Source organism: Pelmatolapia mariae, linkage group LG10_11 (genome assembly GCF_036321145.2).
Source record: "Pelmatolapia mariae isolate MD_Pm_ZW linkage group LG10_11, Pm_UMD_F_2, whole genome shotgun sequence".
Classification (NCBI taxonomy): Eukaryota; Metazoa; Chordata; class Actinopteri; order Cichliformes; family Cichlidae; genus Pelmatolapia; species Pelmatolapia mariae.
Window position 1 is genome coordinate 53,657,665 of NC_086236.1, and position 13,776 is coordinate 53,671,440.

General features: G+C 40.4%; 1 protein-coding gene across 1 annotated transcript; it reads left to right on the forward strand.

Moving 5' to 3' along the window:
* The first annotated feature begins 10,545 nt into the window (after positions 1-10,545).
* LOC134637617 (myelin-associated glycoprotein-like) lies at positions 10,546-12,011 on the forward strand. The gene is made up of 6 exons (XM_063488075.1): positions 10,546-10,610; positions 10,687-11,094; positions 11,195-11,488; positions 11,633-11,732; positions 11,845-11,880; positions 11,975-12,011. Exons 1-6 carry the CDS (start codon positions 10,565-10,567, stop codon positions 12,009-12,011), a joined length of 921 nt encoding a protein of 306 aa, XP_063344145.1. The 5' UTR covers positions 10,546-10,564.
* Positions 12,012-13,776: the final 1,765 nt, after the last annotated feature.

Genomic DNA, 13,776 nt, shown 5'->3' on the forward strand with positions numbered 1-13,776 from the left:
GCTGCTCCTTATCAGCAACATGATGAAAACTTGTGGCCATAGTATACAGTGTACAGTATTCTGGAAAAGGTGTGTGTGTGTTTTTGTGTTTTATGTGTATAGACTTTTTTGTTACATCCTTACCCTTACAACCACTTTCTTTTGCCCTGCTAATATTCAGTTTTAGTTTTTTTCCGACAGTTTTTTTTTTTTTTTTAAATTTGTTGACTTATCATTCCAAGCGCTGCCACCGATCTTTGCATTTTATTATCTCATAACACTTGTTTAATCAGCTACCATCTCTCCTAAGGAGTTTTTAATTCCTACAGTCTCAGATCCACACAGCCCTGCCCTCCAGCACTATTAGCAGCAGGAGCAGCAGCACCCCCTCAACAGCAGTTGTACCCCATCAAGTAAAACATAAGCAGCATTTGTTTTGCATTGTCCCCACCTGATGACAATGATATAGTAAGATGTGATTCTGTATTACATTCTTGAGCAATGTGGATTGTTGTTATTCAGCTTGGTTCTATGTACCCCTTTTTAACATTGAGCACCCGCCCCTTCACACATCTCTGCACAGCCCTGCTTCTGAGCAGGGCTGTGCAGAGAAGGCTTTTCCACTTAATAATAAACACCTTCATTTAGAAGTGCAATTTGCGTGTACTTGTGTTATCTTTGTCTAATATTTAAATATGTTTGATCATCTGGAACATTTAAGTGTGGCAAACATAAGATAAAAAAAAGGGAAATCAGAAGGGGACAAACACTTTCACACCACTCCCTGTTCGTGTCACAAAGGGCATTCAGTGTAAAAGTCTGCCAAATCAAATATAAAGAGCTACTTGTGTTTAGTAGTCAGTCAAAACAGCTTTATTTAAATCTCATGGCTTAGTTTTATGTGTTCCTTTTCTTTTTATGTAATATAAATACTTTATGGCAACATTAAAATAAATTACAAGATTGAAATATTTCTTCTAGAGGAACAGGTACAAAATATGTTTTGTTTAGTGCCACTTTATACTCCTTCTCTGAGTGTGCACTCAGGTTCTCCAGTGTTCTGAGTATGTGACTTATGTGGTTATATATTGATCACATAAAGCATATGGGACCATTTCATAGATGAACAAAGCTGTTTTATCTTAAAATAATAACCTTGAGGTCATTCTTCCCTTTTTGGTTAGGGTGCTGAAGTCTTTTTTGATAACTGAGTGACTTTGAACTTCAGCTTTCACACAACAGTGCATCACTGGGCTCACCGTAATTTCCCCACATGCTTGCAGAAATAGTGTTTATTTGTGATGGCCTTATCAGAAGCAGGCATTTAACACAATAAATGAGAAAAAAAATGTATATTCAGCATATTAATATATTTTACAATGAGTTCAGATGTTTTCAAATATATTTTAAAATCACATAGAAAAGTAATTGTTGGCCTTGTAGTGGCAGAAGAAACTCGACAAACTGTATTTGGATATGTTTACTGATGGATGTCAGCTGATAAGAAGCAAGTTCCTCCTGTTTTCAATTTTATTTGTCATATGCAAGTTAGCACAGGGTCAACATTGCAATGAAATGTATTTGACGAGCAGAAGACTCAGCAGAATGGTATAGTAGAAAAAATAGTAAAGAGCAAGATATTAATAAAATATAGTAAAAGAAAAAAGATTAACATTTAACAGACTAAATATATATATATATGTATATATAAATATATGTACACACTAGTGATTAAATAAAGAAAATCTTAAATAGGAATGTGACGGGGGGGCAAATGGGATATTGCGCAGTGGCAGGAATGAGCAGTAGTACAGACTGAACAGTACAAAAATATTTTGCAGTTAGTACAGTATTGCACATTTTTTTCCTTTAATATAAATACTAGAGCGGGCACGATACCACTTTTTTATGTCCGATACCGATATCATAAATTTGGATATCTGCCGATACCGATATGAATCCGATATAGTGTATTTTTTAATCAATAAAACTGTTTTTTTAATATCTTGCTGCATTTTGTATAAGTTCATACTCAAGTTTAAATAAACAACAACACTAAAGCTATTCTATTATACCCATATGTAAAAAATACACTGCACCCAAAATATTTCATAGTTCAGCAATACTGATCAATCTAATAAACTTAAACCTACTCCATCCTCCCTATTCTGGTATTTTAAAGTGTACTTAGCAGAAATATTAAGCAACCTAACTAATAGGGTTGCAAACTCCCAGCAAAAAAAATAGGGAACCACCCTCCACCTCATGATGCTTAATCGACGTAATCAACTTTAATTTGATGCAGTGTGAGAAAAAAAATGCACAGAAATAAATTATTTTTCAAGAATAATTAAATAGATTCAACATCTTTCTTCAACAGAATTGCAGACTGCACAGATGGTATCTTCCCAAAGGAAAAAGTAGTATAGCTTACCAGGGTATATTAGACTTAATAGTTACTATATACAGTAATGGACTTCTATACATTTTACATCAGATTAAAACTTTGGGTGTAAGATTCAGATAATTATTTATTAAAAGCTTGTAACAGTCACAATGGTGTGGTGTCCCTTTAAGACACCCAAGTCGAGGGTTGATGGTGTCATCAGTTTGTGCCACTGCTCCCTCTCTCTGGTTTTATGTGGACATGTGCTCGCACGCTAGTGCATGAGGAGGGACGGATTTATTGTTTTTACCTCTCCACACACCTTTGTTTGCAACGCTTGGGTTGTATGAACGCTGGGCGTTATGTTGTTGAGCCGCAGCCGTTCAGCCGGGCTTTTATGTGGTTGTTGAAGAAGGCGTATTAAAGAACCACCGTGGATTACCGATACCAGCGTGGGTGTGTGTTCTTCCGACTAGCCTGCTAGGTGTTTTGCCGCCTCCTCTCAACCGCACAACACAATCCAACGTTACAAAATGGCGCCCGAACATCTTCTCTTGGACCTCAGTGTGCAGTGTCTTCGAGCGGTTGATGATTGGTACATAAAAAGGTACGACGTGGCGAAGTGGCTGTCCGCCATGTTTCGCCGGAACGGACCAGGCTGGCCTGGACGCGGACGTCGGGAGGACCAATGGGTCGCGGCGGTGCATTTCCATGGCAACGACTGGAGCCGCTCCAGCGCTGTTTGTGGACTGTGGTGCCGTTCTCTGTTTGGCCTCTTCGTCGTGGCTCCATTGGATGTGCGTGGACCTGCGTTTCCTGGGCGTGGGTTTGATGCAGCTTTGCCATAGTTCCTGGATTTGCATTTTTTTAATGTATTTCGTGTTGGTTACTGTTGTAACATGACTGTTGTTTGAGTTTTCTACAGTACTTTCTGGTACTGTTTTCAAATATTATGCTGACTGTTACAGTTTTTGAAAAGAAGAAAAAGCTACGAAAAAGAGGGAATTTCATTCTGTAATTGTCCTGGCTATCCTAAGTTTATTTTCTTTCTATAACATTTATTTAAATAGACATTCACCATGTGGGACACTGTCATGTATGCCAGTTTGTCGATATTGCACTGTACATTTCCCTGTTTTGGTTTCAACTTCTTATCCTGCTGACCATGTATGGGGGCTGGTTAAGTCTTGACTGTACCAATGCTGGTAAGGGCGTCTAACAATTCCTCCACAACCTCCTTACTACCTAAAGTAGCTATGTGTAGTGAAAGGGGGTAGCGGGGAGGAGGGTCACCTGGGTCCGGCTGAGGACAGCCTTTGTTTAACCCGGGGGGAATATGTAACAGTCACAATGGTGTGGTGTCCCTTTAAGACACCCAAGTCGAGGGTTGATGGTGTCATCTGCTCCCTCTATCTGGTTTTATGTGGACATGTGCTCGCACGCTAGTGCATGAGGAGGGACGGATTTATTGTTTTTACCTCTCCACACACCTTTGTTTGCAACGCTTGGGTTGTATGAATGCTGGGCGTTATGTTGTTGAGCCGCAGCCGTTCAGCCGGGCTTTTATATGGTTGTTGAAGAAGGCGTATTAAAGAACCACCGTGGATTACCGATACCAGCATGGGTGTGTGTTCTTCCGACTAGCCTGCTAGGTGTTTTGCCGCCTCCTCTCAACCGCACAACACAATCCAACGTTACAAGCTAGACATTTTAAATGAGAATAAGAAAGAAAAGTATGTCTTTGTGCCCCCCTTTTCCCTGTTAATGCCCTATCGGCCCCCCTGGCTAAACTTTGCTAGATCCGCCCCTGCACAGTTACCAGCCATCAGCTACGTAGAAAAGGATCCTGGTCTAGAAAGTAATATTAAATAAATTCTAACAACAGCTTATCAAGGTTAAACGTGCTGCTGTTGTTCAGCCGCTGGTTTCCTCTTTCTGGTGCAAAGTGTGCCAAAAACAAAGAAGAGAGACGGACTCGCGACAGAAAAGCCGATCAGCTGATCATTAATCAGTTTCACGTTTGAAGTAGCGGCAGGAGAGGGAGAGAGAGAGAGAGAGAGAGGCAGTCGCTCCATATATCGGTTGTTAAGCTTAACATGGGAATGCTTTACAAACATTCAGAGATGAACTTACACACTTGCTTTACTTCTCTCTGGGATCACTTCCTTGGAGATGAAATGCGGGTTTGGTAGCGAGGCTACAAATACACACAGCCGCTCTATCACGTGATGCATACTGCTCCGACCTGCTACGGTTATGAGCCGAGTTACGCCGTGTAGCAAGTTTTGTGAGGTGCTTTTTTGATATTTAATGGATCGGATTATATTTTTCATTTCTCTCCGATATCCGATCCAGTAATTTACGATAAGTAATATCGGATCGGTCCATCTCTAATAAATACCAATAAAGTGGAGTGACCAGTGCAGATTGTACAGAGTACTTGTGAAGCTGCAGGGTAGCTTCTGAGTGCATCCTGTGGAGTGTGTTGTGTGTGTTTAAGTGTTGTGGTTGAGGTGTCGTATGGCTTGATGGTAGAAACTGTTTTTAAGTCTTGTAGTCTGAGCAGGCAGACTCCTGTAACGTCTGCCAGATAGTAACAAGGAGAAGAGCTTATGTGCTGGGTGGCTGTGGTCCTTGATGATGCTGTGTGCTTTGCAGAGGCATCGTTGAAGATAAATGTCCTGAATGGCAGGAAGCCTTGTGCCAGTGATGTGCTCTGCTGCCTTCACCACCCTCTGTAGTGATTTGCGGCTGCTAGCAGAGCAGCTTCCGTACCAAACTGTAATGCAGCTCATCAGCAAGCTCTCAATTGCACACCTGTAGAAATTTGAGGTGATGTTAGCGTTCATGCCAAACTTCCTCAGCCTCCTCAGGAAGTAGAGTCGCTGGCGAGCTTTCCTGATAGCAGTGTCTGTGTGAAGGGTCCAGGAGAAGTCCTCGGTGATGTTGACTCCAAGGAATTTGAAGCTGCTGACCCTTTCGACCTTGACACTGTTTATTTGGATGGGCTGGTGTTCCCTGACTGGTCGTTTCCGGTAGTCCACTATCATTTCTCTAGTTTTGCTGATGTTGAGAGACAGGTTATTTTCCAGACACCACTTGTACAGTGCCATCACTTCCTCTCTATAGGCCGTCTCATCGTTGTCTGTGATGAGGCCTATGATGGTTGTGTCATCCGCAAACTTGATGATGATGTTGGACTCATGTTTAGCAACGCAGTCGTGTGTGAACAGGGAATAGGGCTTTGGAGTTGACGTCACGCCGCAAGGTATTGTGGGAGGGCGGCGCCATTTTCCTGGGCCACGAATCAAAACAAACACACTGTGTCGGAAGGACGACTGCAAGAAACATGCTTAAAAGCAGCTCAAAAGAAAAAGGACGGTATAGAGACCGATTGCGTCTGGAAGCGAAGCGACGGTACTTGCAAAAAATAGAGTGCATTGCAAATGTGGACCCATATGAAATACGCCAGTGGAATAGAGACCCAGACGACTTACCGCCATTGTCCTACCCCCGATATCTTTACGTACCTTGTTTGTGGAGTCAGCGCATACATGGCGAACCAGTTTCGTAATTACAAATCGCTGGAGGCGCACATCCAGTTTACTAATGGCTGGGTGCAAGATTTGGCTATTTTCAAGCCGACAAACTGTGAGTAAGTCGTCATTCAAACCAAGGTAAGTCAGCTGGAGTGCGTCGAGTATAATAGCCATTGTCCACCCCCACCACAATTAATGTTATACATTTATCAATGAATTGCAAAAATCTTGTTGTCATATTATGTGTCCATAATTGTAAAGTAGATGCAAACTACTACATTGATAATCCGGTTAGATATTACTTAAAACCCTTTGGTTGGGGTGGGGGTGGTGTTTACCTCCGACTAGTGCTCTTTGTTGTTGTCGTTGCGTCTGTGACGGTCAGAATGTGAAGTTCGGATTTTGGAGTGCCCCATGAAATGAATGAAAATGTCTGGAGCACACCAACAGATATTTGGAGATGGAAGAGAACTGGACATCAGCTCGTCTCATGGCGGCTATCCAGGCTAGACGCCTTCTTTTGGTAAAGTCCGCTATATGAGCTCCCTCATGTTGCTTCCAGGTTGGGAAAGAATAAAAAGATATACCATTCCATATACCATCTGCAGATTGGTGTTCCCAGCCCAAGGTCGACGAGCTTCCTGGCAAGTTTTGAGGGGATGATGGTGTTAAATGCCAAGCTGTAGTCGATGAAGAGCATTCTTGCATATGTATTCCCTTTTTCCAGGTGAGTGAGGGTGGTGTGCATTGCCAGGGCGATGGCATCCTCTGTGGCTCTGTTTGTCCGATAGGCGAACTGAAGAGGGTCCAGTGTGTCAGGGAGGGAGGAACAGATGTGACCTTTGACCAGCCGCTCGAGGCACTTCATGATTACGTTGTCAGTGCAACAGGACGGTAGTCATTCAGACAGGAGATCACTGATTTTTTAGGAACGGGAATAATGGTAGATGTTTTGAGGGACGTGGGGACCCCTGACTGCCTCAGGGAAAGGTTGAAGATGTTGGTGAACACCTCTGCCAGCTGGTTGGCAAACTCTCTGAGAAGCCGGCCTGGGATGCCGTCCGGTCCCGGAGCTTTGTGAGGATTGACCTTTTTGAAAGTCCATCTCACAGCTTCTGTTTTGAGAGTTAAAGTTACAGCCTCACTGTCCTCCTGAGGGTAGAGGATCTGCTCTCTGTTGTCTGCATCAAAATGAGCATAGAAGTTGTTAAGCTCGTCTGCGAGAGATGCGGTGGGATGAACACTGCCTGTGTTGTCCTTCTTGTAGTCAGTGATGCAGCGTAGTCCATTCCACAGTTGCCTGGTGTCAAAGCTGTTGTAGCTGGACTCCATTTTGTCCCTGTAGTCCTTTCTGGCCTTTTTTATGGACTTTCGGAGGTCATACCTGGCTGCTTTGTATGCATCAGAATCCCTGGAGTTAAAGGCAGAGGTCTGCACTTTTAGCTTGGCACGAATGTCTTTATTTACCCAGGGTTTCTGATTTGGATATATGCGGACAGTGGTTTTAGTGATGGTATCGTCCATGCATTTTCCAATATATCCAATGACAGAGTCTGTGAGTTCGTTGATGTTGCCATCAGCTGCATCCACAAATATCTGCCAGTCAGTTGTCTCAAAGCAGTCCTGTAGGACCTCCTCAGCCTCACTGTCCCATTTGTAGATGACCCTGGAGACTGTTTTTTCCTGTTTCAGCCTTTGTCTGTATGCAGGCAGCAGCAGTATGGAACAATGGTCTGCCTTGCCAAAAGCTGGGCGGGGGACGGGTTTGTAGCACTCTTTGAATGGAGTGTAACAATGGTCCAGCGTTTGATCACCTCTTGTGGGGAAGGAACCTTCTTCATGTTGGCTCTGTTGAAGTCTCCCAGCACAATAAAGGCAGCTTCGGGATTTTTGTTCTCAAGTCCAATAATGATGTTATACAGTTCGTCCATAGCCTTAGCTTTATCAGCATGTGGGGGAATGTAAACAGCTGAAAGGAGAACTGAACTGAACTCCCTCGGGAGGTAAAAAGGCCTGACTTTAATGGTCAGCAGCAGCTCGAGGCTCTGAGAGCAGTGAGTTTTTAAGATACACACATCTCTAGCCCACAAAGAGTTAACCATGAAGCACACCTTTTTATTTTCATCTTGCTCATTTTCAAAATAGCATTGCACCCTCGAAGGTACCTGAATGCACTCTGTTCCTTTAACACAGGAAGAAGCTGCCCTTATGCTTTTGTCAGATTTTAGGAATTTACCCACACAGAACCACGCCTGTGTATGCACAGGAAGTCACTTCCTGTGCATACACAGTAAGCCGTTAAAAATAGCTCACTGGTTCAAATGTGCCATTTCAGAATGGCAGGAAGACAAGTTGAATACAATATATGTCTTTAAAGTAGACATTGAATTGAATCCAAACAAGTGAAAAGTTAAACTGAGTTTGTATCCGTTTCTGGGCAACACGTTCTCATCCCAAAACGTAACATATTACGCTATGTGACAAATCGTCGGTATGTTACGCTTTCCTCCTGTTTCTGAACGCGCAACATAGAGACGTGCTGGGTGGCTGAAACATGAGAACTGTTTGGACTGAATCTACACATGTACATTTAATTTATTTTCTCATCATGAATCGTTTTTGAAAAGACTATTTAACACAATTAAGGTTAGGGTTAGGGCAGGAATACACAGCTGGAATGTGTGTTACCACCAGGAGCGTCATTCTATTGGATTCCAGGGTATCATAAGGAAACACGGAAGATTATTTTTCGCGTTCCTATGACACGCCTCGCGATGTGACAAATCGTCGGTATGTCACGCGTCAGGAATGAGAACAGTTCTGGAAGTAAAATAAAGATGAGTTGCTTAATTTGATTTAATTATCAAAAAATGCAGGCTGACAATTAAGTTTAGGTTAGCGTTCCTCAAAAATGATAGAGTTTGGATTATCTGAAAAGTTTTGACTATATTATTATTATTATGCCATCCATTTTCTTCTGCTTATCTACTTTAGGCCTATCCCAGCTGGGGGATAGAGGTGGGGTGCAAACTGTACAGTTCACCAGTCTATCAGAGGGCTAACATAGAGAGAGAGACAGCCATTTGAGCTCACATTCAGATTCACACCTAAAGTCAATTTTAGAATCACCAATTAGCCTAACATGCAGGTCTTTAGACTGTGGAAGGAAGGCACAGAACTCACATGGGTACACGGAGGGCATGTCACCGTACACACAAAGGCCCTGGCCAGCCACTGGATTTGAAACTAATGTGGTAATGTTGTAGGGTAACAGTGCATACCAATAACTGTCCCACACATTGTTATTTATTAATTTAGAGTTCAGCAAAACACATAAAGGTAAATATATAAAATGTAAAATAAAATCCATGTGTTACATATTAAATGTAATGTGCAATAAGTAGGTATCCTTATTAGTTTCTGGTAACACTTCTCAGAAATGAGCTTTTGCTCCATGGCACACTGATCTATTCTCCACAGATGTTTTGTTGTTTTACAAATAAGCGATATTTTGAAAGAAATATGGAATTATATTAAGATATCACTATCTTACTTGTTGTTAGTTCAATTGGAAAAAGAAAAAAAGGTAAAAATTATTGTAGTGAGATACAGGAAGTGTTCACGGAGAACTGAAACAAACTAACATGTCACAAAGAAAAGAACATTTTATTTTAAAAAACAATTAGAAGGTTGTGCTTCTGTCTGCAGTCAGAGGTAAGTGGGTGGTCCCTTTGAGGGGGATTTGAAAGTGAAAAACTGAAAGACTCAGACACATTGCAAAAGTGTTTTGTATCCTTATATAAATGAGCCAGACAGCAGCAACATCAGGTAAGATATTTATATGATTATATGAGTATTAGATTACAGATTACACTATATGCTGAATTTTGTAATATGCAAAATTCTTGAGCCACCCTTCATTTTCTTAATATTTGGCTTCCAAGCATCCAGATTAATTTTTTTAATTGGTCTTGAAAATTTGAGAAAGGAACAAGAAAGCGTGCATAAGAGAGTTCAGGCTATGTTGGAGAATAAAGGTGTTCATACCAAATATCAACTTTAAGTTTGTTAGAATTGTAAAAAACTTATTTTTGCCATATGTATTGTATTTCCATGTGTTTGTAGATGATTTAGTAAATATTTGCACTTATTTCCCATTTTCCTAGAAAACTATAAAGAAATGAAGGGTGGCTCAAGACTGTTGTGCAATACTGTAGCTTTTGTAACTTAGAAAGAATTTGACAATACTGAATAATGTCAAAGCATGTACAGCTCCTCTGGGATACTGTCGGAGTTGAAGCTCTGACCTGGGCGTGTCTGTGAAAGTTTTTTTTTTTTATATATATATTATTGTCACTGCACTGAAGATTCTAAGAACCCCTGATACCTTCTTGCCAAATGGCAAAGACTTTAAATAAATAAAGACGAGGAACTAGTGGGGGTAGTGAGGGATTTGCTGCTTTCAAGGAAAAATAAAACAGGCAAAATATAAATGACAGAGACAAGGCAGGGACAAAATACAGAGAGGATATATACTAATACATATGAAAATGATAATTATTTGAATTTTATATAAATATATTTTTCAACTTGCTTCACTTTTGACAGCTAATTTGTTCAGTTTATTTATTTTTTTCAGTGTGTTACACAAAGGAGAAGCATGGACAAGGAGACAAAGTTTATGATATCTTATCTGCTTTTTGCAGGTAATGACCCAGCTTTTTATTTACAATTGTTTTATAAGTACTTTCTACCTGTGAGATTCCCTTATTTCTCTTTCAGTCATCTGTAGCTCTGCGTCCAGTGATGAATGGAAGGCCAATGTTGTAAAAAGCATTGAAGCTCTGGTTACATCCTGTGTTGTGGTACCATGTTCCTTTTCCCATACTGGAGGAAACCTGCCCACGTCCAGACTCAGAGGAATATGGCACGATAAAGATAAAACACCAGATACTAAAGCAAACAACATCTTTCATAGTGATGCTACACTGATTAAGGACAATTTTAAGGGCCGAACAAAGATGTTGGGAGACCTGGGCCAGAACAACTGCACCTTAGAAATAACTCATGTTAGAGATCATGACAATGGCCCTTTCTGTTTCAGAGTTGAACTAGTAAAAACAGAAGGCAATGAACCCACAAAGGACATGTTCTCCTTTGTTGAAGACTGCGTTGAGTTGAACATGCTCAGTATGTCACCAACTTTCCACCTTCCAGTTCCAAACATCTATACCAGTTTTCTGTTAAATCACTTTGCCTCTTACTTTATGTCTGCCTTTTTCGTCTTCAGCTGACCCTGCAGAGCCTACATTGATTCAGCCAATGACAGCCACTCAAGGAGAGCCCTACACTGTCATCTGTTCAGTCATGCACACCTGTCCAACCCATGTACCTACACTTACATGGAACTGGAAGACAGAAAGGATCATTGTGTCCCATAGACTAATTCATTCTGGCAACTGGGAGACACAGTCCATCCTGACATTTATTCCTGAGGAGAAGGATGACAACAGAGAGCTGACATGCACAGCTGATTTTAATGGGAGGAAAACATCCTCCTCAAAATTCACACTGAATGTAAAACGTGAGATCCTTTCAGTTCTTCACTTCCAATATGTTGGTTCACCTTAACTTTGCATGATTAAGAAAATGTTAACATCACTATTAAAAGTATCTTTCAATGACTGTATGCATTCTCAATGATGTCATGAATTCTGTCTATTTCCAGGTATTGAGAACTATAATCACATCATCATTCCTGCTGTAGTGGGGATTGGTACAGCTCTGCTCTTTGGCATCTTCTGCATTTTCATGGCAAAAAAATACAAGTGAGTCATTTTATAGAGAATCAAGCTTTCTGTTAACAAGGAGGAGACATTTTTACTCTCATCAGTTCTACAGTACGCTCTTTAATATATGTTTTTTTTTGTTCTGTTTAAGGAACCGTATTGCAGAGCTTCAAAATCAAGAAGGAACGTAAGTAGAAAAATATTTTGGATCAGATGCAGTTGGTTTCTGAGCCTGTTATCATATATGATAACAATATAATGATTGTTTTTATTTATCATAGTATGTGGAACAGGCTTTCCAGATTATCTCGCAGGTGAGAAAAAAATGTTTCTTTTGTTTTGTTTTTACAGTTTGGGGCATTAAATACGCATGCATGTTTTTTTTAATTGCAAAATCTTTGGAATTGTACATACCACACACGTCTTCAAACTTACATTTCTAACTAAATTACTCACGTCCTTCTGATTAAAGGCTTTTAAGTTTTTGATTCTCCACTGACTTCACCGCTAACTTTCCGTGCACAAATGCCTCAATGGTCTCACAGTCATTTCAAGCAACAGGGGAGATTTATTTTTGTTGGTGGTTTTGATATTAAATTTAAAATGATATCTCATTTTCTGTTCTTGTTTTTCTGTGGTTTCATCAGGGGACGACACTGAAGGTGAGATACGATAAATGAATGCTGTTTTAATATGCACTTCATCATGTTATTACTTAACTACTTTTCAGCATTATCTACAGTCAAAATTTTATCATATTTTTACACAAACAAAGAGTTGAATTAGGTTTGCAGGAGTCTTCCTTGAAGTGGTCGATTTCACTTCCCCCTCATTTCAAAAAGTCTTAGAAACTGATGTAGAGTTAGAGACACATTATGCATTTTGTTTTTCTTTTTAGTTGTTTTTCAGTTTTTGAAAGTTACTTGTGTGCCATGTTTTGTTTTCTTTCCATCTTTGAAGGCTTCCAGCCTACTGGATCAAAGGACAGAAACAGAATAGTCCTGTTCCCTTCTGTTTCTGTATTTTGTTCCTTTGCTTGAACTTAAAATCGCACGTATATACTTCAAACCTGTATTTTCTTATTTTTCAGACGATGAAATGAAATCAAGAAGTGGACCAAAGTCAAATGGTTACATTCTTCTTCCCATTTGCATATCAGCTTCAAGAAAAATAAATGAATAATAGGAAAATTGTTAAAAAAAAATACAAAAATTTAATATAAAAAGCTATAAGAAAAAAGAAAGAGAGGAATAGCTTTTTCTTCAACAATTAGCTTCTACCCTTTTTCATTAACTAGTGTGATGCTTTCACTTTGTTTTCATGCTTGAAAGGATGCGCTATCATGTTTGGTTTATGCCAGAAATGTTAACTGAGCATGTAGCAATGTAAGCCCACAACTTCCTGTTTTCTAAATAGATGTATCAGTACTGTAAGCCTGTTTTTGAACAATAAATCTTCATTTGTCCTGAGATCGAATTTATTTCTTAAATGATAAAGACCTTCAGTATTCAGTGAAATTTAAATTTAATTTAAAATTACATAATATTCAACAGTGAGTAAAGTACCTTTTTTATTCAGAACAAATACAATATGAATACAGTGTGTGCTGCATCTTACTGTTAACCTGAGGAAGAACTCAAATAACAAGAAACCTGGTCCCTGTGGTGGTAGACAAACAGAAGAAGACGGCCGTAGTGATAGATGTAATGGTTCCCAATGACAGCAACATCAGGAAGAAGGAACACGAGAAGCTTGAGAAATACCAAGGACTCAGAGAAGAGCTCGAGAAAATGTGGAGGGTGAAGGTAACAGTGGTCCCAGTGGTAATCGGAGCACAAGGTGCGGTGACTCCCAAACTAGGACTCCCTAACAGCAGATCCCAGGAACAACATCAGAGATCTCTGTCCAGAAGAGCGCAGTCCTAGGAACAACTAAGACACTGCGCAGGACCCTCAAGCTCCTAGGCCTCTGGTAGAGGACCCGAGCTTGAAGGATAGACTGCCCGCAGGGATGAGCGGGGGATATATATATATATATGTATATATACAGGGGAGGCGTCTGCCTCAACAGTACACACACACAC

Coding starts and splice junctions, on each gene's coding strand:
- LOC134637617 (XM_063488075.1), top strand. CDS start 10,565: ATGGACAAGGAGACAAAGTTTATGATATCTTATCTGCTTTTTGCAG. Junction 11,095..11,194: donor CGTTGAGTTGAACATGCTCA/GTATGTCACCAA, acceptor TTTCGTCTTCAG/CTGACCCTGCAGAGCCTACA. Junction 11,733..11,844: donor TTCATGGCAAAAAAATACAA/GTGAGTCATTTT, acceptor GTTCTGTTTAAG/GAACCGTATTGCAGAGCTTC.